This window comes from Tiliqua scincoides, chromosome 1 (assembly GCF_035046505.1).
Source record: "Tiliqua scincoides isolate rTilSci1 chromosome 1, rTilSci1.hap2, whole genome shotgun sequence".
Classification (NCBI taxonomy): domain Eukaryota; kingdom Metazoa; phylum Chordata; class Lepidosauria; order Squamata; family Scincidae; genus Tiliqua; species Tiliqua scincoides.
In genome coordinates this window covers 18,043,858-18,071,455 of record NC_089821.1, presented here as the reverse complement: position 1 = coordinate 18,071,455, position 27,598 = coordinate 18,043,858, and the positions used below count along the sequence as shown (strand labels likewise).

General features: G+C 44.6%; 3 protein-coding genes across 3 annotated transcripts in view; 2 read left to right on the top strand and 1 right to left on the bottom strand.

Moving 5' to 3' along the window:
• Positions 1-27,598, bottom strand: part of DPF3 (double PHD fingers 3) — a 278,418-nt gene that overhangs the window by 97,792 nt on the left and 153,028 nt on the right. The gene's annotated exons all lie outside the window — the stretch shown is intronic.
• On the top strand, positions 1,030-4,280 carry LOC136636585 (disintegrin and metalloproteinase domain-containing protein 21-like). The gene is made up of 2 exons (XM_066611735.1): positions 1,030-1,647; positions 2,688-4,280. Exons 1-2 carry the CDS (start codon positions 1,030-1,032, stop codon positions 4,278-4,280), a joined length of 2,211 nt encoding a protein of 736 aa, XP_066467832.1.
• On the top strand, positions 9,418-12,338 carry LOC136655921 (disintegrin and metalloproteinase domain-containing protein 21-like). The gene is made up of 2 exons (XM_066632668.1): positions 9,418-11,542; positions 12,181-12,338. Exons 1-2 carry the CDS (start codon positions 9,418-9,420, stop codon positions 12,336-12,338), a joined length of 2,283 nt encoding a protein of 760 aa, XP_066488765.1.

Sequence of the window (27,598 nt, the reverse complement as noted above, 5' to 3'; positions counted from 1 at the left end):
CAAGGAGCCAGGAGGAAGCCGGCGCAGGGGCCTCCATTGGCCTCCGCAGGCTGGTGCTTCTCGGAGCACTGGCCTGGCTTCCTCCCATGGAGGCACAAGCGTGCTTTACAGCACCCTCCCAGGGGACTTGGGCCAATCCTCAGGTTAGGATTGCACCCTAAGTAAATAAAATATTGCACATTCTGGATCAAATTGAATTGGCTCTTACTTTCAGGTTCAGTGGGGGGGGGGGTTGAACCTGATGTTACATGAAGTTAATACTAGTTTACTTCCAAGTTCATTGCAAGTTCTAAACAGCCTGGCCTTAGCATACTTTAGGTAATGGTGTCTTCTACAAACTTCTGTGTTAAGCTCTTTATGTAGAAGGTTTTGTTCATAGTGCCTTGTTTGGATGAGGTCTGTTTAATAAATATTTTCAGCAGAATGTTCAAGATTGTCACCTATAAGTCTCTGTACTTCCTCTTGATCTTTTCACTGCTTCTTCTGTTGGAATCTATGACCAAATACTTAAGCTCTTTAAGGGTATTTTGTTCCTGCCTTAATCTATTCAGCACATAAGGCTGATTTTAGAAAATATATAAAAAACAAATAAATAGGAAAATATTTAAAATCACTAAACTTTATTAGTAAACTTCATCAGCCAGTTGCTAGACTGTTGCTTCCTTTGCTCCTCATATCCCATATCCACATGGCCATGGGATAGGCAACCCCCATATGTTTCACACTCCCATCCCCTCAGTCTTACCAGGAATGCCACATCCATTTCCAATACATTAGAAAGCAATACAATGGAAGCCACTACCCAGCCTTCCGTTGCCATTCTTCCTCCATTCCATTCCATCACTGACTCACAAAGCTCTGTCCACATTACAAAGCTGATCCTACTGACCGTTGCTACAGACAGAATCCTTCTCTTTCACTGTCTCACATGGAATCCCCCTGTCAACTTGTTTCCATGAGCAACCACAGAGTGCTTTTGTTTTTAATAGAACAAGATGCTGTGAATGATGCTTTCCTTTGATTGGGAAAATGACTAGGAGTCTCCTGTGGCTTCTAGTCCTGATCCTGAGAAATCTCCTGCAAGATGCTGTTGGACAGACACCACCTCAGGGGTTTAAGTATGTGTCCTATGAGGTGATCATCCCAAGGAAACTGACCCGCAGATATGGACAACAAGAGCCCCAACATATCAACTACTGGCTACAGATTGGGGGGAAGGGCCATTTGGTACACCTCAAGCAGAAGAAGGGCATTATTCCTAAGCAGTTCCCTGTCTTCACCTACAGCAAGGAAGGGAACTTCCAAGTTGACTATCCTTTCATCAGGGATGACTGCTATTACCATGGCTTTGTACAAGACAAGACTTTCTCTTTGGCTGCCCTCAGTACATGCTCAGGGGGACTTCGGGGAATCTTGAGATTCGATAACATGACCTATGAAATTCAACCTATCCAGCCATCTGCTACCTTTCAACATATAGTGTATCGCTTAGAAGAAAAGGAAGATGCAGTCACCATGAGGTGTGGGCTAACAGAAGAGGAGAGAAGGCATCAAGAGGCCATGATACACTCCAGAAAAAACACAGCAAGCAAAACACATTCCAGAGCAGGCTGGTGGCCACACATCAGGTATGTGAAGAATGCAGTGGTGGTCGAATAATAATAATAATAATAATAATAACTTTATTTCTACCCCGCCTTTCTCCCCGAAGGGACTCAAGGCGGCTTACAACATATTAAAAACAATTTAAAAGCAAATAAAAACATATTAACACATACTAAAAACAGCAGTCAGAGTAAAAATAGGTAAAAAGAGCATAGAGCAGCAGCAAGTCATAAAAGAATCAGGCCTGTAAAAAAAATATTAAAAGATGTTAAAAAATGTTAAAATGTTAAAAGGCCAAGAACTCAGAAGGCTTGCTTAAACAAAAGGGTCTTCAGGCCTTGCCGAAAGGTCTCAAGAGAGGGAGCCATTCTTAAGTCAAGGGGAAGGGAGTTCCATAGCGTTGGTGCCACTACTGAGAAGGCCCTATTTCTTGCAGCCGCCCCACGTACCTCCCTAGGCGGCGGCACTTGTAAAAAGGCCTTCTCTGATGACCTGAGAGGGCGAGCCGGATTGTACGGGAGCAGGCGATCTCTAAGATACCCTGGTCCAGAGCAGTATAGGGCTTTAAAGGTCAATACCAGCATCTTGAATTGGGCCCGGAAACGAATGGGCAGCCAGTGCAGCCGCTGGAGAAGCGGACTGACAGGGTCGAACCGCCTACCTCCAGTAACCACACGGGCCGCCGCATTCTGCACTAGTTGCAATTTCCGAACCGTCTTCAAGGGCAGCCCCACATAGAGTGCGTTACAGTAATCTAATCTCGATGTCACTGAGGCATGGATCACCGTGGCCAGGTCTGCACGATCCAAGTACGGCCGCAGCTGGCGCACCAGCCGAAGCTGAGCGAAGGCCCCCCTAGCCACAGCCGCCACCTGGGAATCCAGGAGCAGCTGCGAGTCCAGGTGGACCCCCAAGCTGCGGACCTGCTCCTTCAGAGGGAGTGCAACCCCATTCAGGGCAAGCCGATAGTCCAGCACCTGCATCGAGGATTTCCTAACCAGGAGAGCCTCTGTCTTATCCGGATTTAATTTCAGCTTGTTAGCCCCCATCCAGATCCTCACTGCCTCCAGACAGCGCTCTAGGTCCTCAACCGAAGAGAACATGAACGATATGTTCAGTTTGGTAGAAATGATACACTTGTTGCCATGCGAGTGATAGAGATCATCCATCTTTCAAATTCTTTCTACAAGCCACTTGCTGTTGAATTGTCCTTGGTTGGATTGGAGATATGGTCAGAAAAGAACCTAATCCACATTCGTGACAAAATAAATGAAATTCTATCAGATTTTAACGAATGGAGAAGAGACACACTAGTTAAACGTATAGCGAATGATGCTGGTCATTTACTTGTGTATAAATCATTTGGATCTACGGTTGGATTGGCATTTATAGGAACAATTTGTGATGGATATTGGGCAAGTGCTGTTGAATCATACATGACTTCCAGTATGTTCTATATTAGTAACACATTTACTCATGAACTGGGGCATGTTCTTGGAATGATTCATGATGAAAAATACTGTACTTGTGGTCGGGATGCTTGCATTATGGCTGCCTTTCAAGCAAACACTGATACATTTAGCAATTGCAGTTATACTGACTACTTCAAACAAAGTAACAAGCATTGCTTATTCATTCCTCCAGACCCTGATAAAATCTATAAACATAAATATTGTGGCAACAAAATAGTGGAACATGGAGAGCAATGTGACTGTGGTTCAAAGAGTGAATGTGAATCAAACCCATGTTGTCAAGATAACTGTATGCTGCGTTCTGGTGCCACCTGCGCTGCAGGAATGTGCTGCGCTAAGTGTTCCTATCTTCCAGCTGGAACTCTTTGCAGGAAAGAAACAAGCACCTGTGACCTTCCCGAATACTGCAATGGAACCTCAGAATGGTGTCCCAAAGATTTTTATGTACAAGACGGAGCTCCGTGTAAGGATGGTACGTACTGCTATCATGGGAGTTGCTCCACTCACCATGAGCAGTGCCAAGAGATCTTTGGCTTGAAAGCAGAAGTTGCTTCAGAAGATTGCTTCAGAACAGTCAATATTCAAGGTGACCGATTTGGAAACTGCGGCCTCAGGCATGGAATTTATAAGAAATGCTCAGCCAAAAATAGTCTGTGTGGTAGGATACAATGTGATAAAGTTGACCGTTTACCTATGGATGAACACAGAACTGTAATTCAAACACCCATTAGCAATAAGAGATGCTGGGGTTTGGAATATCACAGTGGAATGAATCTGACTGATTCTGGAGCAGTGAAAAATGGCACACCTTGTGGCATTGACATGATGTGCGTTAATGGAGAATGCACCAGTGTTTCCTTCTTGAAGTATGACTGTAATGCAACAAACTGCTACAATCATGGTAGATGCAACAACCTCAAACACTGTCACTGTGATGTAGGCTGGGCCCCTCCAGACTGTCAAGAAAAAGGGAATGGTGGCAGCGTTGACAGTGGCCCTCCTCCAGTACTGTCCATCTCCAATGGCAGCAGTGGTAGTGGTAGCAGCAAGAGTGGTGATCGTTATCGTGGTGTTAAGATTGGAATTACTGTAATTTTCCTTTCTGGTTTTATTCTTTTGACTGGTCTAGCTGTGTACTACAGGAACAAATTGAAAGATTGGCTGAGAACAAAGTTCAACGTTCAAAGTACCTCCGAGTCATAAGAAATGAATAATGCATAAAGGGTCAAAACATTACACGGGAAATAGTGGGCATTCTAATTATTTTAAATTAGTAGATGTAGGTACAATCCTGCCCTTGACCTGCGCTGGCACAGGAGATTTGCAAACATGCACGCTCCTCAGGAGGAAGCCAGGCCAGCGCTCTGAGAAGTGCCGGCCTGCGGAGGTGGACAGAAGCCTCCGCGCCTGCTTCTTCTCAGCGTCTTGCGTCGGCTTGGATGTGAGAATGCCAGGACGAAAGGTAGGCAAGGGGGAGGCGGGGAGGAGGCGGGGGGAGGTGTTCCTGGGCAGGGGGAGGGTGGGTGGTGGGCAGCCCCGGGTTCAAGCAGGTAGGGACTGGGAGGTGGGGCTTGAATCTGGCAGTTATGCTGGATCCCAACTCCTGTTCCCGGGGAGAACGGAGCGACTTCATGCTGCTCTGCTCTCCTTGGACTTGCGACACCTCAAGAGGTGGCGGATGTCCAAGGAGACCCATAGGCGCCAGCAGCCCATATCCAGAGGTAAGGGGAAATGTTTCCCCTTCCTCTGGTTGAGCCACTTGTGACCACTGTCCTGCGCTGTTTACAACACAAGCCTCTTGGCTTTCCTGTTCCACCACAGGATATGATTGCACCCTTATGCATTCAGGTGTATACATTCAGGTGAGTGAGGTGATAAATGTTAGTGATATTCTCTCTCTCTCTCTCTCTCTCTTCATATATATATATATGAAGAACATGGAACACAGAACAGGGTTTCTGTCTGTGTGTGTGAATGCGTGTGTGCATGTTTTCAAGGCACATATGCCAAATCTTTCAGTACAAACTGCCTTTTGATGGCATCTATGTCCCAAGTACATCCAATTCTGAAAGTCTTGAGGGCATCCTGAAAGAATGACACCTACTTCTGGGTCTGGTAGACAGGTGTTACTAGACCTCAAGAGTATTTTACTGACCTGAAAACTTTTGGAAGAAATGAGGCTCTCAAAGGACCTTCCAAAAGGGTCCAACAATTCAACCACATTAAAGTCTGGCACAAAAAATGGCTTCTATGCAATGCCAGAATTATCCATGTAGAATTTCCTGCCTTCTTCCTTATCCTCTTCCCTGGTCATCATTTGGTATCACCCTTTTGTCTCTGCCTCCCAGTCAAACAGATTCAATTCAGGAGTTCTGAGACATGGGAAAGGGGCTGAGCAGCTGGAATATGCTCATCCTAAGATGAAAGCAAGTCTTCCATTGCTGTTAGCTGGCAATGGCCAGGCCGTTGCCCCTACTGTGGTAAGCAAACAAGGTTGAACAGTAGGAATTCACATATCTCAGGATGGAAGCTCATTTTTCTCTTATAGATTAGAAGAGTGCCAGGAAAGATGATTGTGGCTCAGGATCAGAGATTCAGGAGTCCCTAACAGAGGGGTAGGTAGGCTGGGTTACAACTCCTTGCACCTGTTACACCCAGGAATAGGAGGGCAGCTAAGCAGCAAGAGAAGAAGGGGAACAAAAATCCTATTTTCTTTTGAAAGTTATGATTCTAACAACCCAAAGCTCTCCTTGAGATACACCTGTATCTGGAACTGGCTCGAAGACTCTGATCTGCAGTAGATGACAGATGGCTTTCAGCATTCAGGTGTGCTTGAGTGGACAAGATGGCCTGCAGGTTTGCATGAATCTGTCCCTTGAGATGGCCCTGAATTCAATGGAGTAGCCCCTTTCCACAGTGTCCCTCATCCACTGGTCCATTGTGATGGTGTCCCACTTGTGAGCAAAGAACAGCAGCCTTCTGCCTATGGGTAGGGCGGAGGGTGGCAGGTAGTCATTGCTGGTTGCTGCTGGCCTTGGCAGGGAAGCAAGAAGATTGCTGGGAGCGGGGCTTGAAGGAGGGCTTATTAGGTTCCCAGATGGGGCTCTGAGTTCTGTAAAAGTTTCCAGAGGCAGAAGAGGAAGAGTGGACTCTGGAGCCACAAAAGCAACGTTGACGCTGCTTGTTGATGGTCTTGGCTGGCTTGGGCTGAGAAGGAAGGACCTTACACTTCCCTTTGGTCTCAACCAACAGAGGCTCAAAGTCTTCTCCAAAGAGCTCTTGATCCCATAAAAGGGTAGGGTCACCACCTTGGCATTAGATGCAGCATTGACATCCTAGTTGTGAAGCCAGGTGCTCCTGCGAACTGCTACGCCCGCTGCCATGGCTCTGGTTTAAAGTTCGATAGAATCCGCCATGGTGTCCGCCATGAAGGTGGTGGCAGAGACCATCCTGCAAAGTTTGGAGTGGGCCCTGGAAGGCAGCTTGTACTGCTCTGTGAACTTTTGCATCCATAGGACATGAGCCCTAGCACAGAGTGACACAGCCACGAATGTCTTGAGGGAACTAGAGGAAGCTTCCAGACCCTTCTGGAGGCTAATTCAATCCTCTTGTCAACCAGATCCTTAGGACTCTCCGTGTCCATTGAAACACCAAAGGAGAGCCCAGGGCAGCCACTGGAGTGTCCACGAGGGAAAGTTTAAATCTGAGAAGGTCCTCCTTAGCCACCTTGTAGAATTTACAGGTAGACAAACTAGAGTCCCTGGTCTTGTAAGGAATAGCCCACTCTTTATCAATAAGCTGCTTAAAATAATCTGGTAATGGGAACTTTTGGAGGGGCTCCTGCTGACTAGGGAAGACTGAGGAGGTCCCCCAGCAAGAGAGATCTAGATGGCTATCAGAAGCCTGGGCAGAAGCAGATTGAAACTCTAAGAATTCAATGATGCGCTGGAACAGCTTTGGAAAGTGAATTGCAGAAAACAAAAAAGCATTCTGCTGGTCAGAAAGGAGGAGTCCTCTGAGAACTCTCCATCCTCTGAGGTAGAGTCCAAGGGGGACTGCTTGCACTCAGAGTCCACATGACAGGAGGAGGGTCTATCTGATCACTGGAGGTCCCAGACCTTGGCTGAGGGAGGTAATACCTCAACATCGATCTCAGGCTGGGCAAGCAGAGGGGAAGAGGAGCCACCCATCCTAGGATGACTTACCCTGCCATGAAGAGCCCACCGGAGAAATGGTACGCCATCGACAGAGCTGGCATAGAAAAAAAACCCATAGGGAAGAATGAGGGGGGAAAGGCAGAAAATTTGAAGTCCTGCTACTCCCCATCCATTTTCCTACAACAGAGCATAGGCACAGACTACATTTGGCTGCTAATCACAGCACACCAAACTCACTACTAAAGACCCTGCCACTGTTCAGATGATCAGGTGTGCTGCATGGGGCTATACCTCTCTGGTCTCTCAAAGGGGAACTCTGGTGGTGCGAGCCTTGGGAAAAGGGCACATAAAGGAAGCACTTTCCACAGACAACCTCTTATACCTCACAGCAAATATGGCAAAATATTTTATTTTACTTATTGAAAAGCTTATATCCATCTTTCCAACTCCAAAGCAAATGCCCAAAGCCACTAACAAAGCTCCATAATAAAATGTACAATATATCACAACAATAAGAAAAATAACTAAAAACGTGAAAACAGAAGAAAACAGAAAATCCACACAATGTAGAGTCAGTAGGAAGCTGACTTTGGTCCAGAAGGAAGCAGTTAGGCCACTGCACTACAATCGAGGTGCAAACACGCTCCCATCAATCAAATGCTAGACCAAACCGATAGGTTTTGAGCCCTCACCAAAAGATATGAGGGAGTAGTTCTTGATTCTCCAGAAGGGAATTCCATAATTGTGGTGTCACTGCAGAGAAGGGTACCCCTACCCTGGGACAGAGGTGGAATGAGAAGGAGAAGGGCAGGCTGGAAAGTATAGAAAACAGTCCCTCAAATAGTCTGGAATCAACCTTGAAGGGCCTTACAGGTCAATAACAGCAAACTGAATTAAGACTCGAAACAAACAGGCAGCGAATGTAGCTGCTGAAGCAGTGGTCCAGCAGAGTCAAACTGCCTAGCTGCTGTAATCACACAGGCCACCACATTCTGCAATAATTGCAGCTTTCAAACCATCTTCAAGGGTAGCCCCAAGTAGAGCAAATTACAGTGGTCTAGTCTTGAAGTCACTAAGGCATGGATTGCCATTTGGTTAACACTCATCTTCTCAAAATTTTTATGGGAAGGACTCTGCCCAGGAAAGCCCAAGACGCAAACACCCAACTGGAATTTCTAACTCTATCCCAAAAGGATGCTATTTTTTGTGATTTGATTACTTTCTGTAAGCTACTTTGGGTCCCCTTATAGGAGAAAAGCAGGAGAAAAATTCAGTAAGTAATTCAGTAAGTGTTCCAGCACAGGTTCAGACTGCGATGTAAGTAAATAAATAAAATATTACACATTCTGGATCAAATTGCACTGTCTCTAACTTACAGGTTCAATGGAGAGTTAATTCTGATGTTGTAAGAAGTAAATGTTTGTTTACTTCCAGGTTCATTTCAAGTTCTAAACAGCCTGGCCTTAGCATACTTTACACTAGGTAAGGGTGTATTCTACAAACATCTCTGTTACGTTCTTTGTAGAAGGTTTTGCTCATATTGCCTTGTTCTGGGGAGGTCGGTTTAGCAGAGTTTCATCAGAACATTAAAGGCAGTGGACTATAAGTCTCTATTCTTCCTCTCTATCTTTTCATTGTTTGTTCTGTTGGAATGTATGATCAACACCGAAATTCTTTTAGGGTATTTTGTTCCTGCATTCCGCTGTCCAATACATGAAGCTGATTTTAGAAAATATATAAATCACATATAAATAGGCAAATTTTTAAAAACAGTAAACTTAATCAGCCAATTACCAGACTGTTGCTTCCTTTGCTACTCATATCCCATATCCTCATGGCAACTGGAAAGTCTATCCCCATATGTCTCACACTCCCATCCCTGCAGTCTTACCAGGAATGCCACATTGATTTCCAATACATTGGATAGAAATCAATGGAAGACCCACCCAGCGTTCCTCTGGCATTCTTCCTCCATTCCATTCCACCCTTGACTCACAAAGCTCCGCCCACATTACAAAGCTAATCCTACTGACTGTTGCTGTGGACAGAATCCTTCTCTTTCATTGTCTCACATGGAATCCCCCTCTCCGTTTGTTTCCATAAGCAGCCACAGAATGCTTCTGTATTTAAGATAACAAGACAGAACAAGATGCTGTGAATGATGCTTTCCTCTGATTGGGAAAATGACTACAAGTCTCCTGTGGCTGCTAGTGCTGATCCTGAGAAACTGTGTGCAAGACACTGCTGGACAAACACCACCTCAGGGGTTTAAGTATGCATCCTATGAGGTGATCTTCCCAAAGAAACTGACTCTCAGATATGGACAACAAGAGCCCCAACATATCAACTACTGGCTACAGATTGAGGGAAGGAGCCATTTGGTGCACCTCAAGCAGAAGAAGGGCATTATTTCTAAGCAGCTCCCTGTCTTCACCTACAGCAACGAAGGGAACCTCCAAGTTGACTATCCTTTCATCAGGGATGACTGCTATTACCATGGCTTTGTACAGGACAAGACTTTATCTTTGGCTGCCCTCAGTACATGCTCAGGGGGACTTCGGGGAATCTTGAGATTCGATAACATGACCTATGAAATTCAACCTATCCAGCCATCTGCTACCTTTCAACATGTAATATATCGCTTAGAAGAAAAGGAAGATGCAGTCACCATGAAGTGTGGGCTCACAGAAGAGGAGATAAAGCGTCAGGAGGCCATGATACACCACGGAAAAAACACAGCAAGCAAAACACATTCCAGAGCAGGCTGGTGGCCACACATCAGGTATGTGAAGAATGCAGTGGTGGTCGAACATGAACGATATGTTCAGTTTGGTAGAAATGATACGCTTGTTGCCATGCGAGTGATGGAGATCATCCATCTTTCAAATTCTTTCTACAGGCCACTTGCTGTTGAATTGTCCTTGGTTGGATTGGAGATATGGTCAGAAAGGAATGTAATAAGGATTACTAAAGACGCAAATAACATTCTTAGCTCATTCAACTTTTGGAGAAAAAACACACTAGTTAAACGTATAGCGAATGATGCTGGCCATTTATTTGTGTATAAATCATTTGGATCTATGTTTGGAGCAGCATATGTAGGAACAATTTGTGATAAAAATTGGGCAAGTGCTGTTGAATCATATATGACTTCCAGTTTGCTCCATATGAGTTACACATTTACCCATGAATTGGGGCATGTTCTTGGAATGCCTGATGATAATGAAAACTGTACTTGTGGTCCTGATGCCTGCATTATGGCTACCTTTCAAGCAAACACTGGTAAGTTTAGCAATTGCAGTTATGCTTACTTCTTCAGACGACGGAACAAGCCCTGTTTGCTCATTCCTCCAGACCCTGATAAAATCTATATACATAAATATTGTGGCAACAAAATAGTGGAACATGGAGAACAATGTGACTGTGGTTCAAAGCGTGAGTGTGAATCAAACCCATGTTGTCAGAATAACTGTATGCTGCGTTCTGGTGCCACCTGCGCTGCAGGAATGTGCTGCGCTAAGTGTTCCTATCTTCCAGCTGGAACTCTTTGCAGGAAAGAAACAAGCACCTGTGATCTTCCCGAATACTGCAATGGAACCTCAGAATGGTGTCCCAATGATTTTCATGTACAGGATGGAGCTCCGTGCAAGGATGGTACATACTGCTATAATGGGAGTTGCTCCACTCACCATGAGCAGTGCCAAGAGATCTTTGGGAGGAATGCAACAGTTGCTTCAGAAGATTGCTTCAGAAAAGTCAATATTCAAGGTGACCGATTTGGAAACTGTGGCCTCAGGCATGGAATTTATAAGAAATGCTCAGCTAAGAATAGTCTGTGTGGTAGGATACAATGTGATAAAGTTGACCGTTTACTTGTGGATGAACACAGAACAGTAATTCAAACACCCATTGGCAATAAGAGATGCTGGGGTATGGAACATCACAGTGGAACGCATTTGTCTGATACTGGAGCAGTGAAAGATGGCACACCTTGTGGCATTGACATGATGTGCATTAACAGGGAATGCACTCGCATTGCCCTCTTGAACTATGACTGTAATGCAACACAATGCCACAATAGAGGAAGATGCAATAACCTCAAACACTGTCACTGTGATATCGGATGGGCCCCTCCAGACTGTCAAGAGGAAGGCAATGGTGGCAGCATTGACAGTGGCGCACCTCCAGGACGGGTTGTCTCCAATGACATTGGCGGTAGCAGCGGTGGTGGCAGCAGCAGTAGACGTCGTCGTGGTGTGAAGAAAGGAATTATTTCATTTATCATTTGTGGTGGTGCTGTTTTGGCAGGTATAGCTGTGTATTGCAGGAACAAATTGATAGAATGGCTGAAAATTAAGTTCAAAGTTCAAAGAACCTCTGAGTCAAAAGAAAAAAATAAAAGGTCAAAACATTACAAAGGAAATAGTGCACTGTTTAATTATTTTAAAATAGTAGATGTATACATGTAGGTGATTCATGTGATAAATGTTAGTGATGTTTTCTCTCTCTCTCAGTATATATATATATATATGTATTCTCAAGACACACGTGAAGAATCTTTCTGCAAAAAACCGCCTTTTGATGGCTCTATGTCCAAAGCACATCCATTTCTGAAAGTCTTGGGGGCACTCTGAAGGGAGGGCACACAACCCGAGAGTGGAGCTTAGTAATCTTTCCTTGTCATCAGAGTGGGCTCTCTCAGATTCTGGGTCTGTCGGACTGGTGTTAGACCTCAAGGATATTCTATTCACGTGAAAACGTATGGGACAAAAGAGCCTCTGAAAGTTACTTTGAAACAGGTTCAACAATAACATCACATTAAAGTCTAGCACAAAGATGATGGCTTCCATGCAATGCCAGAATTATCCATGCAGAACTTGCTGCCTTCCTTCCTATCCCCTTTCCTGGTTATCATTTGGTATCACCATTTGGTCTCTTTCTCCCAGTCAAGCAGGTTCTACTCAGGAGTAGTGAAGCAAGGGAATGGGGCTATGAGGCTGGAATATGTTCAGCTCCAGATGGAGACAAGTCTTCCTTTGCTGGCAGCCTGGCAACGGTCAGGCAGCGGTCTTTACTGAGGAAACCAAACAAGGCTGAGCACTAAGAATTCACATAAGCCGGGATGGAAGCAAGCCTGGATCAGAGAAGTGCCAGAGTAGATGATTGAGCTCAAGGTCAGAGATTCAGGAATTGCTATCAGAGGGGTGGGTAGGACAGGTCAGAACTCCTTGCACCTGTTACACCAGGAATAGGAGGGCAGCTAAGCAGCAGGCGATACAGAAGGAGAACAATAATCCTATTTGCTTTTGAAAGTTACAAGCCTAATAGCCCAAACTTATCCCTGAGATACACCAGTATTTCCCCATGAACGCTGATAGAATGACCTCCACACCAGCATAGGAATCCACTCACCAATGGATGTGCAACAGGTGTCAGCAAAGTGGCAGAAAAACACTGTGCCAACATAACTCAATCTCACTTGGATGTTGGTGAAACTCTGCCAGCAGAGAGGCCAAAACGGAGAGGAGGTTGGGAGGAATGAAAATGAGTTGATGCATACCACAACCTTTTCCTCATTCTTGTTATGGAAACGCACCAATGTTGGAAAAATCCTATGCCATTGACAGAGCTGGTATAGATAAAAGTAATCCCATAGGGAGGAATGGGGAAGAAGAAAAAAGGCAGAAAATTGAAGCCCAAATGTTCTCCACTCACTTTCCTACAGCAGAACATAGGCTACAGACTACATTTGGTTGCTAATCACAGCACACCAAACTCACTAATAAAGCCCCTGCCAGGGAGACTACAGCTCACATGATCAGGTGTGCAACATGGGGTTATACCTCTCTAGTTTCTCAAAGTGGTGGTGCGAGCCCTGGTGAAAGGGCACACAAAGAGAACACTTTCCACAGACAACCTCTTGTCCCTCACAGCAAATAAGGCAAAATATTTTACTATATTTATTTGAAAAATTTATATCCATCTTTCCCATTCCAAAGAAAATGTCCAAGGCGGGTTAGAAAACTCCATAATGAAATGTACAATGTATCAGAACAATAAGAAAAAAATAACTAAAATCATTAAAACAGAAAACCTAAAGACACACAACATAGAGCCAGTAGGAAGTGATAACACTTTGGTCCAGAAGAAAGCAGTTAAGCCACTGCACTATAATCAGGACGCAGAGGGCAAACACCCACCCTTTAATCAAATGCCAGACCAAAGAGGTATGTTTTGAGCCCTCACCAAAAAACCATGAGGAAGGGACCAATTCTTGATCCTCACGGAAAGGAATTCCATAATTGTGGTATCACTGTAGAGAAGGGTTCCCTCCATCGCTGCTCCTTTAACTTGGGACAGGGATGGAAGTAGAAGGAGAGCTCCCTCACATGATTTAACAGGGCAGATTGGAAAGTATGGCATAAGGCAGGCCCTCAGATAGCCTGCACTGAGTGGTGGAACATAAAGGTCAATACCAGCACCATGAATTGAGACTAGAAACACATGGGCAGCCAATGTAGCTGCTGAAGCAGTGGTCCAGCAGAGTAAAACTGCCTAGCTGCTGTAATCACTGCAGCAGTGATAACATGCGAAGGTCGCCAGTTCGAGGCCACCGGCACCGTGAATGGCGAGACCTTGAAGCAGCTGACAAGCCCAGCTGAGTTATTCCACCTGCTCTTGGAGAGATGAAGGAGCTGCTTATCAGCCTGCGTGGGAGGAATCTGGAGGCCAGAAAGTGATAACAGACCATAAAAGATCCATCTGAAATGTTGTGGTTGTTGAAAGATAGAACCTTTCTTCTATTGTAAAAATCCCTACGGGGATTTAGAACAGCCTGCCCATGTAAACTGCCTTGAATTAAAGTCTGAGGAAAAATCTGATGACCAAGAAAGGCGGTATATAAATGCCTGTATTATTATTATTATTATTAAGTACAGATCTCCCCAAATGGAGTCACATACCATGTTGGCATCAGGTCCAAAATACTCAAAATATTGAAATGAATGGGGACCCACTTGAAATTTGCTCATGACCCATCTAGTGGGCCCCAACCCACAGTTTGAGAAACAGTGGATTAGACACATTCATAACACCAATACTTAACATTTGTATAGTATTTTCTAAATGTGTTGAGTGCTTCACGTGTTTTATCTTGATGTTTTCCTTACTAAAACCCTGTAAGATAATATTATTAACCCTGTATTGCAATTGAGGCTGAGAGGGAGTGGTTTACCCAAGGCCAGTATCTGAGCTGAGATCTGGGCTAAGGTTGCCCTGATTCACACCGCATTGGCAGTGCTCAATACACTATTGGAGTGGGTGGAGGTGCCATGGGGGGCAAATGTAGGACTTTTCCCCAAAGCTCCCAACACCCTGGCACCAACACCCCAAGCTCTTTGAAGGAAGGATGAGGGCAGTATATAAAAATATATCACAATGATAGCATAGAATGGACAGAGACAGTATGCCTCTAATTAATGAATGCTATAAAAAAATATAAGAGATGGCTATCACAATTGCACTTGGCTTCTGAGCTTTCCCAAGGCACTTGGCTGGTGACTGATGGATCTGGACTATTGGGACAAGGCAGACTTTCAGTTCGATTTGGCAAAGCAGCAAGGCAGTCCTGATAGAGACTAAGCCCCAAGTGCAATTGTGTAACTCTGAAAGTTAAACATAGGTGTTATCACCCTTTTGTCATCTAACCAAACGACAGTTTAAAATGTGTCCCCACACTCAATATATTACTCTCATTGCCCCCACCTTCTCTAACCTAAAATAGTAAGGATTATGTGGGAAGGAGAAAGCCATCCAAGGGAAAAAGCAAATGATAATGAAGGGGGGGGCGTGAGCAGTGGAGCCTCTGTATTTCCCTTCATTTGATTAATGGCAAGCCAAGAAGCTGCAGGTCTGGGCCACAAGATTGATGGCTGCAGAGAGGCTCCACAGTGAAGAGATGAATGGCTGGTCATTTGCCCTTGATGTGCACAAAAATGTCTTTCCTAAACAGCCACACTAAAAGCAGTCATGTCATGTTTCTGTTAGAAAGACAAAGAAATACTGGGCAGATGGAGCCACCTGGGGTGCCTTACTCCTTGGAAGGATGGTGAGCACAGACTCCTTGGGGCACTCAAGCAAGGTCAGTGTGTCCATTCATTAACATCCGGCCGTGAGATTTGTCAAGCTCCCTCCCCACAAACAGTCATCTGTCTGCAGAACACAAGCAAGGCCTAGGTGTGCTGCTGAGGGAGGGAAAGGCTTTAGAAGCCTAAGAGAATGTTGTAATAAGCTCATCAATCTAGGGCTATCTTTGGTGGTTGAGCATCCTTCAAGCTGCTCTGACACTGACAGAAAAATGGTAGCTACTGTGGAGGATGGAACAGCAGAAATGGCACAGGGGGCTGGAAGACATCTTATCTCCATTAATGTGTTCTGCCTATATCAAAGCAGTAGGAGACCTATTAAGATTCAAGAATGAAGGACTGAAAAGACAGAAGTTGATGTGCTTTGGATCCAGCCATCATACTGACAGTTTAGATGCCTTTCAGGCATCGTTTCTAAAGGGAAGGTGATTGATTTCCTCCATTCAGATAAGAAAAGCAGGAATCTAAAAAATATATATAATTAGAGATGTAGAAACGTCCCTTGAAAAATTTCAAGAAACTCTTTCCACTTCACAACACATCAGAAATATGTATTACTTGAACAGGAACCCCCAACTCAGCCTCAAACTCTTGCCTGCTGTAAAATTTAGTAGCAATTCAATAGATACAATATTTAAGATAAATAATAAAATAAATATATTTATTCTTTTTTTAATTTCTACCCCACCTTCCCCTCTTAAGAGAAGTACAAGTATATAGACAAAAGTACATGCACTCTGTTATTAGCAGATTCCTGCTGTGCTTGCATCTTGCAGAGCAGTGAACATCAGACTACTGTGACAGATATATGCGATCATTTGCGAATGGAGCATTACTTTCCCTTCCCCGGTACAGGAAACTTCACTTCAGCACCAAGAACTCTTCTATTACTCGTTGTCATCATTGAAAGCTATGAGAATGATACTTTGAGTCTTCTCCTTATGTTACTGAGAGGGGAGCATTAGGTCAACTCTTAAGAATTCACACTCGGAAAGTTACCTTTCTTTGCCCTGACAGCATGTATCATAATGATTGCAAATCTAAGACATGCACAGAGCTTTATTATTTAGAATATTTATGTACCATTTTTCAACTTCCAAAAAGTCTTCAGAGTAGTTTCCATACAAAGGGATAAAAAGTCAGCTGCCTGTCCCAAAGGGGCTTGCAATCTTAAACCAGGAGAGAGACAAAGTGTACACTAGCCAACAATTACTGGGAAGGACACTAGGCCGGATAAACAGGAATAATTGCTTAACAACATTCTTTTACTTGATGCATACCTACTGGGACCAAAAAGAAAAAAAGGCAAAGACTCACAAATAACGAATAAGCGTATTTGAGTTTATCCATGTATACCTGCTATACACCCTCTTGATTTTTGCCCAAGCTGAATCTCAACTAAGTACTAATGTAAGAACATAAGAACATAAGAACAGCCCCACTGGATCAGGCCATAGGCCCATCCAGTCCAGCCTCCTGTATCCCACAGCGGCCCACCAAATGCCCCAGGGAGCACACCAGACAACAAGAGACCTCATCCTGGTGCCCTCCCTTGCATCTGGCCTTCTGACATAGCCTTCTGAAATAGCACAAAGCAATGCGCATCTACTAAGAAGTAAGCCCCACTATGCACAATGGGGCCTACTTCCAGGTAAATGCTCAGGACTGCAGCTTAAAAAGCCTTTTCTGTCTGCCCTGAAAGAAGGCTGTGGCCAAAACACATCAGGTATATGTGGATAATGTCAAAAACATGCTGTTTTGAGCACCATCTGAGGAGGGATGGCAGGGGGTGGGAGGGGGCGGGACTGGCAGAGCTCAGCTCCATCAGATCCTGAGCTCCGTGTCAGGCTACAAGGCCCAACACAGGACTCCTTAATTCTGTGACAGTTCAAAAGCTGCCGCATAATCAAGTACCTGGATTGTGGGCTTCCTTCCCTTACCTGGTAAGTGGGTACTTATGCTGCCCGGGGCGCACTGGATGCCGCAGTAGCCACTTTGGTGCCATGGCAGCCTTGCATGCCAGGCAGCTCGGGATTGGGCTGCTCCTCCCCAATACTCATACGAAAGCACAAATTGCAGGTATTTGGCGGGTCTGACTGTTTTAGCATAAAATATCTGTATTTTATTAGGACATCAAGTACAAAATGCAGGGAAATATTGAAATGAATTTCAAACCAGTAAAAACATATCTGTCAAGTGTAAAATGATTATGAGGCTGTAAAATGTTTACCCAGGAGAGGAATAAAGATGACCGACTGAAAACATTCACTATAGAAAAAGAGAGAATAATAGATGCAGACAAAGGAAAATAATCTTACAGCACTTGCTGCTCTCTATGTATCCATAAAACTTGGCTTGTAACATTTCAAACTGGAATTTAATATCATTTAATGCTTATTCTTCTAAAGTATGCACTGGAGGCAAAGAAAATAATCGTTTAAATATATTTCAATCTCTTAAAAAGTTTCATTTGCCAGGGAGACCAATAAAAATGAATAAAATTAAAAGATCACATTCTTAATGCTATATTAGGGTTAAATCCTGTTTGTGAACTCCCTCTTACCTTAGTACAGCGGTCCCTTGCCTTCCCACCCCACCAAAATAAATCTGCTACGAATGGGTCAAAGGACCTTCTGGGACAGGATGATATGGGGTGCAGAGAGCTGCAGGAGAAAAGGGGACAATAAAAATCCCGTCTTGAGCAAACTGAATTGCCCTCCATTCACAGAAGAGCAGGTTAGGATTCAACCTATCGTTTCACAATTCTCAAAAGGACATTGATGTATGGAGCACTGCGTTGACAGATACTGTACATTCATCAGTGTTTTGACATTACAAAATAAGGATGTAACTAGAAAGTACAGGACACATACCTCTCTGACACATGCCTCTCTGGAACATCTTGTAAAAGAAATGAGCAATATGACATCACCCCCATTTATCATTTCCCTGCTCCCACTCCAATATAGTGGCTGCCCCTTGCAGAGGCCAGGGAAACTCTGGACTTGATCACTGTGCCAGCACCAGGCAAGTTTAGCCCCTGGGACAAAGCTCAGCCCTGGGCTCACTACCTTCCACTGTCAGCAGATGGCTCTTATTACCCCACCCCATCTTTGGAAGCCAGGAAGGAGAGAAACTGATTGTGGGAGTGGGAAAGCTGTGTGTGAGAGACAGTGAGTCTTGGTTGTGACACTCATGCGCCTAATTGTACTCTTCTCAAATCCCACTGCCCCACGGGTCTCTCAGCCATGGGACTTGCACATGGCCCTTCCCATGCTGAATGAGAGCCCCACAATGATGCATTTGAAAAATATTTCCATTGACCAATGGGGGTGATAGTAAAGTAGTGGCAAATGACTCTTTAGCCAAGTTGCACTGCTGCAGGCCCTGGGTCTGGGGCCAGGAAGGCCTTTAAACAAATCTGGGTCTTCAGTTGGTGCCCCAACTGGCTGACTCCTAATGCCACCACTACATCATGATATCATATCACATCTGTTGTCAAACAACATCTGAGGTCAAACAACAACTGTTATTTTACAGTCACATATTTTTTAAACTGTATTCAATCATATAGGTTGGGCATCCCTTATCCAAAGTGCTTGGGAACACAAGTGTTTTGGATTTTTCCAAAAATTTTGCATATACATAATGAGAGATCTTGGCATGTTCCCTTAAAGCTTTGATGACTCAGGACTAAGGGATAAGCCTCTTGAGAATGTGGATTTTTGATCATAGTACAGGTGGCTCAGGTAACCCGCAGATTCGAAACCTGCAGATTTGATCAACTGCGGGTTCCAAACTAATGGGTGGGTTCAGCCTGTACCCTCCAGAGACAGTGGGACCTGTGCTCCCATCACCTGCAAAGGACCTCTGAGGCTGAAAATCAAGACTTCCGGTTTTGCCTCCCAGGCTCTCAGAAGATCCTCCAGATGTGACCAGAGCACAGCTTCAGTCACGTTCGGAGGATTTCAGGTGCCCAAATTGGCAGATTCGAACATCTGTTATATACCTGTAATCGTTTGCATGACTGTCTCTCTACTAGAGTAAGAAAAGTAGTTTTTTAAAACTGTGATTTTAAAGGGATGTGTTTTTTTCCCTTCTCCAGGGATCAGCACATTCCTTCTCATTTGCATTGGCCATTCGTGTTGAGTCAAATCTGTGTATTAAAAAATCCATGTATAAAAAGGTTGGACCTGTAGTGCTAGTTTCAAAACATTTATTTTTATAAGCGCTTTTACTCTTCTCTGCAGCCAACGCATCTCCTAAAGTGCCTTACTTAAAGTCAATAAAAATAGCAAATCATAATAAAATATTGGGATGGCGATATTTCACCTTGCTGGCTTCTTCTTCTTTTCGAACACATGCAAATAAGGTTTCAGATCATGGTTTGTTTTCTCCTAAGTGTAGTTTGAAGTAAACCACAGTTCCTGAGTTTGGATGCAACACAGAACTGTGGTTTATTTGAAAGCAGAAGAAAAATATATTCCTCTCCTCCTGTTGTACACTGTGGCAGGGGCAGTGTGCACAACTGTGACTCATGGAGACCCAATCACATACCAAGAAACTATTGTTTTCCTGTTACATCTGATTCAGGCTACTGAGAAGTGTCCCATTCTATACAGAAGGGAGGAGGCAACGCTAAATAACAGAGCACACGTTTTGCATAAAGAAGGTACCAAACCATGGCATCTGCAGGTAAAATAAGTAAAAAAAAAAACTGGTCTGAAATCCAATAGAGCCATTGGCAGTCAGTAACAAGACAGAGATGGTAAGGCCACACCTCGAGTATTGTGTCCAGTTTTGGTCGCCGTATCTCAAAAAGGATATAGTGGAGATGGAAAAGGTGCAAAACACAGCAACCAAAATGATTACTGGGCTGGGGCACCTTCCCTATGAGGAAAGGCTACAGCGTTTGGGCCTCTTCAGTCTAGAAAAGAGGTGCCTGAGGGGGGACATGATTGAGACATACAAAATCATTCAGGGGATGGACAGATAGCTCTTTTCCCTCTCACATAACAACAGAACCAGGGGACATCCATGAAAGCTGAGTGTTGGGAGAGTTAGGACAGACAGAAGAAAATATTTCTTTACCCAGCGTGTAATTAGTTTGTGGAACTCTTTATCACAGGAAGTAGTGATGGCATCTTGCCTGGGTGCCTTTAAGAGGAGATAGGACAAATTTCTGGAGGAAAAGTTCATTACAAGTTACAAGTCATAGAAGGTATGTGCAAGCTCTTGGTTTCAGAAGCAGGCTGCCTCTGATTGCCAGATGCAGGGGAGGGCACAGGGACGCAGATTGTGTCTGTTGTCTTGTGTGCTCCCTGGGGCATTTGGTGGGCCACTGTGAGATACAGGGACTAGGTTGGCCTTTGGCCTGATCCAGCAGGGCTCTTCTTATGTTCTTAGATAAATGAACCAATGGTCTGACCAATCATCTGAACCATAAGGTAGCTTTCTATGTGACCTGCTCTCACATGAATTGCAAGACCCAGGGTCCCTAGCTGATGATGGCATTACCTAAATAAAAGCTGGAGGAGCCAACAGGGTGTGGCATCTGATGGGTAGCATGAGGCAGGAACAAGCACATGGGAACAGTGGAAGCCACTGGGGCTGATAGGATTTTTAAGTCCCAGAACATACACGAGCAAATGAGTTATACCTCTAGGCTGCATGAAAGAATTAACGCTACATTTGAGGGATGGAGAAATGTATTTAGAGGGCATTTGTCATTCATTTATAATTAATACAGTTAAATGTAGAGTCATCAATTCTGACTGAAGCTATTCCTAAAGATTTATTTTCCAACCTGATGTAACGTTGGGAATTCCTGGAGTTCCTGTTAAAATTTCCAGAACTGCTGAAGATTGACCTGACTCCTGGAGATGCCAGGCCAATACCAGAGGGTGGCAATCCTACATATAGGTTGCATTGCTTGTTCAAACTAGGCAACCAGAAACTTACAGAATTTACAGTCCTCCGTTTTCTTTTCAATCAAACAAAACCTTCTGTGGGGAGGAGTGGGAGGGGCTGTTTACAAGTTTGTACCAGACCCTGAGAAATTCTCCTGTATACAGATTACACCCATTTAAAACTGGCTGATTGGAAGGAAGAGTCATGCGGCAGATTTTCAAATCATGTTGCAGAAGATCTGGGAATTACAGCCTATCCCGCCATTATCCACACTGGAGTACATCAAACTACTAGTACGTTTGCACTTATCACCTTTCCAAAGCAAGAGAGTTGCACTTTTTAAATGCACAGATACCATATGAATGCAAGAGCACATGAAAACCCAGAGCCTCCAGTAGCAGGCAGAGGAAATAGATAAACATAGACAGAGGTGTTTAGTAAGTTTCACTACCGGCAACAAAGCAGCAGAATGGACAAACCGCTGAACCAGCATGGCAGTTCAACCAGGTGATCAACTGTAGTTAAAAACTTTCAAAATACTTTCTGCTTGACTTTTTCCTTTGCCAAAGCATACAACTTGCATACAATCATCCTCATTTTACAACTGCACAGTTGTCATAAGTTAGTGCGCATGTCTTAGCCAGTTATAGGGGACAAGTTACACTGCTTCATCTTTTAAGGATATAGTTACGTATCTTGCTTCTGCTTTTTTGCAAAAGCATGCAGAAATTTAGGTTCACAATTTTATGTTCGTCTCCAATAAGTTTACTTCTGACATACATCAGCTTAATGAAAGCAGAATCAAGTCCCATATACACAAAAAATCCTGTAACATTACTCCCTCTGCTGGCCTGATGCCGGCCTGATCAGTACAGTTTTCTGTACTCATGCTAAGTGAAGGAATTACTTTAAATTAAATACTGATTTCTGGAAATTGAGGAGACGGGAGGCAGATATGGCATTCTGTCATAAGAAAAATTTTTCAGAAGTGTCTTCTTTAAAATACTAAAAAATCATTGAAATACCTCTGTTTTAAATAAAACCTGTTTTTATGAACAGTTGCATTTAAAGTTTATGAGGGAAGTCATAATTTTAAAGACAAAATTTCTTTCTTGACAGGCAAATTATATTCATTTTCATTTCACCACTGGAAAAAATCCAGATTGTAAGCTATAACTATAAGGACCACTTCAAATGCAACTCACATTATGGGCTCAATCCTAACTAACTTCTGAAAAGCACGTTTGCACCTCCTCGGGAGTCAGCTGGGCCAGTGCTGGGACACGCACCGGCCCACAGAGGCTGCATCCAGAACCCACGCCATCACAAAGAGGGAAGGTTGTGTCGGCCGACGCAGGAGTCTGAGGAGGGTGGGCAGGAGGAAGGGAGGAGGCAGGAGAGAGGCGTTCTGGGGCGAGGAGAGGGTGGGCAGAGGGTATTCCATGGGGTGAGCTGAAGGGGAGCAGGAGCCAGGGCTGGAACCCGCCAGTTATGCCGGATCCCAACTCCATTCCTGGAGCAGTATGGAGCGGCTCCAAGCCACTCCGTTCTCCTTGAACTTGTGCCACCTCCTGATGTGGCGCAAGTCTGAGGAGACCCATTGGGGCTGCAGTGGCTTACCCATGGGTAAGGGGAAGAGTTTCCCCTTGCCTCCAGCTGAGACACTTCTGGTCCCAATCTTGCACTGGATATAGCACAGGCCTCCTGGCCTGCCTGTTCCAGCACAAGATAGGATTCTGATGCAAGATACCCAACTATAAAATGCATGCCAGTGAGGGCTTGACTTTTCCTGATATTCATTTATGTGCACAGGCATGCCCCCTTATCTGCAGAGGTTCCATTTCTGAACCCCCCACAGATAGCCTAAACTGCAGATACAGACGAACACCCTACAGCTCACTTTGAGCCCAGCAAATCCATGGCCTCTGCTGGGTTCAGAAGCCCCTCGCTTCCAGAGGAGGTGCTTGGGGGTGTGTGTGCTGGGGGGGGCGGACCCAATTGAGGATAATTGAATCCAGAGATATGGAATCTGCAGATATGGGAGTCCCCTGTATTTTAAAGAGAGATAACTGGTTTAAAAAGAAAAAAAAAGCAGTCTGATCCTACATAGGACTGCATACATCATGGAGGATCCATGCCACAAGGATGATATCATGTCAGTTTTGCATTAATGCTACACTGGAATCTTAGAATTATATATCTGGACAAATTATGACTGGGATATAGAACCTTAATATGCCAAGGACACCCTCAGACTGAAACCCTCTTCTCCCATAATACATAAGCAATACTGACTTACAGTACAGAGCTGTGGGAAGAGCAGCAGCAGTAATGCAAGCTTTAGTTTAAACACTATGGGCTCAATCCTACCCTGCGCTGGACAGGCAAGCCAAGAGGCTTGCACTGTATCCAGGGCAGGATAGGGGAACAAGGCAGCTCAGCCAGAGGCAAGAGGAAACTTTAACCCTTACCTCTGGGTAAGGAGCCCTTGCCCCTATGGGTCTCCTCGGACCTGCGGCAGCTTCTGACCTGTGGCACAAGTCCGAGGAGAGCAGAGCGGCTTGAAGCTGCTCCGATCTCCCCAGGAACGGTGATTGGGATCTGGCATAACTTCCGAATCACAGCCCCGTCTCCCACTCCCCACCCGCCCGCCTCCAGGGCCGTCCACTGCCCCCACCCAGTAATGTCTCCCTCCCGCCCACCCCAGAGCCTTGCGTTGGCCTGGCTGAGCCGACGCAAGTCAATCAGAGGAAGCCGGCATGGAGGCTTGTGTCAGCCTCCTCAGGCCTGCACACCGCTGAGTGCTAGCTCAGCTTCCTCCCAAGGAGGTGCAAACGCACCTTACGGCACATTTGCAACCCTCCTGGGCTGGCGCAAGGGACTTGCATCGGCCCTTGGGCACCTCAGGATTGCACCCCTACCCCCACACCAACTGTGCACATGGGCAGCAGCATGCAAATTCTTCTTCCAAAAAGAGTAACTGCACCAAGGCAAAGCAGGGGGGTGAAATGTACATACATCCTCTGAACAACAGACTGGTACAGGCCCAGTGGCTGCACTGGGGTAGGGGAACCACCTGTTCCTCATACAGGTATGGATATGTGCTCACTGAACCTTGTGGGCTTAGGCAGCCTAAATGCACTGTATAAATACCCAAAACCACAACTTGGTGGGTGTCTGGTGATAACCAAAAACTTAACACATTGACTCTGAGATGCATTTTTAACAGCTAAAGCCTACCTGTCAAGCTGCATGAAGTAGACACATTTGCTTTTTTATTACCATTATTAATAATAAAAAATAAGTTACTTCTGCATCTAAATAAGTCACATGAGAGTGTAGGTTACCATATCTAAGAAAGATGTGAAATACTTTCCAAGCCACGCTACATGTACCTGTCTCTCTGAATGGTAAAGATGCGCGTTAATCCTCAGCAGTAAGGAGTGTCATTTTCCCATGTTGCCACTGTATCTAATCGCAAGAAAGTAGTCAATTCCACTCATAGCAAATACCTCAGAGAGAGACCTGAATCAGTTCCTCAATGCTCCAGTATGTGTCTGCCTACAGGAGACTTGCCAGCCACAACACCCTCTTAGGAAGCCAGTCAAATCTCCACAGCTGCAGTAACAGCCTAACAACAAGGGGCAGAGTTTGGAGCTGTTCATGGGTAGTAGTACAGGGATTTAACCAGAAAGAAGAAAATTTATTCTGATCATGGCGACATTTAAGCCTTCTTCAGACATTTTATTTATTTTTAATCTCTTATGCAGCAATTCAGTGCAGGTATTGAAAGCGGTTAGGAAACAGCACACAACGATGCCACCGATCCCATGGCCCTCCAGGGTCCAATCCACCCTATCTCCTCCCTGTTCCACCCCCTCTCTGCCCTCCCCGACCCTTCCCCCACCCCTGCACTGGACATACCTGATCTGGCGGGCCTTGTGATGACCACCAGTACACATGGGACGGCTCCAGCCTGGCACACCAGCCACAAACGCTGTTGCAAAGCATTTAAGGCACTTTTGCAAGAATGTCCACCAGCAGAACATGCATTCTACCAGTGCTGAAGATGGATAGGATTGGGTCATAGTGATGCTAAGGAAACCAATGTGTCAGAGTAGCAAATGGGAGCATGCCATTCAATATCATTCCCCTCATGCCAACATACCCTAGCCATGTCCATCCTACAGGCACCCCTCTATTAAGTGCTTGTCTGCAAAGAGTTCTGAATCACACTGAAGAATCTCCCTGCCTTCAGTGTTGTCCCTGCAGACATGTGCTGCATACAGGGACCAGTGTGGCATGTTGGCATAAGGTGCATGACCAGTCAGCCTACTCCAGTTTGCCCCTTCAAACATTGGGGTCTCATAATGTCTGAAAGGGGCTTCAGAGCCTCCAAGATTGCTACTTGATCAATAGAAGACATGGAGCAATCACTGGTCTAATAAATTTAACACACAGTCTCATTCACAGTCTTTTTCTGCCTATTCATGAGCAGCTTGCAACAGGACCCCTTCACAGCTGGGAAAAACTTCAATAATGGTAAATTGAGAAGCATTGCTTCATAGGTAAAAAATACAGTAAGTTCTACACAGCATGCTTTCACAAAAAGTAAATTAGACATAAAGTGCTTACTCACAGAAAGAAGCCCCCCCCCCCCCACAAACACACTTTATTAAACAGCGTATCTGGGGGAGTCATTATGAAGAAAAAAACTTGACAATTTTGCTATTCAGTCACAGGAAGCACAGTCAATTGAATGTCGGTGGTAAAACAGTAAGCTGTCAGATGTTAAAGGAAGTGCAGCAAAAAAGACAGGAAACATGTAAAGAGTTTAAAAATGAGTATTGTCAGTCTTGTACAAATGGGAACTCTATATAACAGAAAGACAAATGCTATAGCACTGGAAACTGATATTTGAAATTACCAAGGAAAAATTCCGTTTAAAAAATGCCTTGTCTAAATGGACACTAAGCCTTTTTTTTAAAGTACTCTTTTTCCTATAGAAAAAAGGAGACACTTGTCAGGTGTCGGTTTCATTGCAGTGAGTGGGGGGCAGATTCATGCACGGGGGGGGGCATTTTGCAGGGGGTGCCATCGTGGACATTTGCCCTGGGTGCAGGGGTGGGGAAGTCCACCACAGGGCAATCCGGTTGGTGTGCAACTGTTTTGCTTTCTTCAAAGGAGGGAACCGCAAGAGGATAAACCAAGCTTGCACAGGTCATTCAGATACAAGGCAGGCAGAACTGATGACATTTTCTTGCCACCAACCCAAGCCTATTTTTCCATTTCCTTTAAGTGGACATGGAACTGTACTGGTTTTATCTACATCTTGTATTGGCAGAACTAAGAGCCACTGCTGCTGTAACTCATAACTAGAGACTAACTGCTTCATTTTATTTTGGTTTGGTTTGTTTCCACTCCCAGCATGAGCACTTTAAATCTGCAGGTTTTCCTTGCTGATTAGAAGCTAAAATGCCAGATGAGAAGATAAAAGCCTAGAAATCCCTCTGTACCTGATTTGGAAGCAGCAGCAGCATCCAAAGGTTGCATTTACACTCATACTTGCACCCTAGGGCAAATGCAACACTAGTAATGTTTCATCAAACTGAAGAAACACAAACACAAGAAAGAAGAAACTTGGCACTTTTAAGACCAGCCCTAAATTTTGAGACAGACCTTTCACCTAAAAATTTTCAAGTGATACACACATACACACACACACAGTAATGTCCATACAAAACAACAGACCTTATCAGACCAGATAAAGTGGGTGGGGTATTAGTAGTTTTTTTTTTCCCCTAACAAGTTGTCTCAGTGATAACAAAACCCTTGGCAGCCCTTTCTGCTTCCCAAGACTCCTCCTGAGTCAACAAGCCATTGAAAAGACCTTTTGCCCAGTAAAGCAAATGTGATTACAGAAGCCGAGTTACACACTGGAATGCAAATAGAGAGCTGCATGTAGGCAGGGGCTAACATTACACGCGCATGTCCATCATGCAAAGTGACTGAAATAATATCAGAAATGTCCTCCTCCACTACCACCCTCATCAGACAGGATTGTACCTGCAAATATTGCAGCAAGGAAGACCTTGTTTACATCCAGGAGAGTGTAATCTCATGGTTTCCAAGTGTTTTAGTTAGATGCACAAAAGCACACAAAAATATTCTGGTTTCTCAGATTAGAATCACTCTAGACAGAAGGCCTCCTGCCATCTTTTAGGAATGAAGTCAGCCATGGGCGGTTCAGACTCCTCAGGGACACATGAAGGTCTCAGGTAGGAGGAGAGGAATAGACAAGCAACCTTTC

What these genes read in the sequence shown, in the direction of transcription:
- LOC136636585 (XM_066611735.1), top strand. Translation starts at nt 1,030, where the DNA reads ATGACTAGGAGTCTCCTGTGGCTTCTAGTCCTGATCCTGAGAAATCTC. An exon ending in GGTATGTGAAGAATGCAGTG is followed by an intron (nt 1,648 to 2,687) that starts GTGGTCGAATAA and finishes ACAGCGCTCTAG; the next exon opens with GTCCTCAACCGAAGAGAACA.
- LOC136655921 (XM_066632668.1), top strand. Translation starts at nt 9,418, where the DNA reads ATGACTACAAGTCTCCTGTGGCTGCTAGTGCTGATCCTGAGAAACTGT. An exon ending in TGGTGGTGCTGTTTTGGCAG is followed by an intron (nt 11,543 to 12,180) that starts GTATAGCTGTGT and finishes TCTTTCTCCCAG; the next exon opens with TCAAGCAGGTTCTACTCAGG.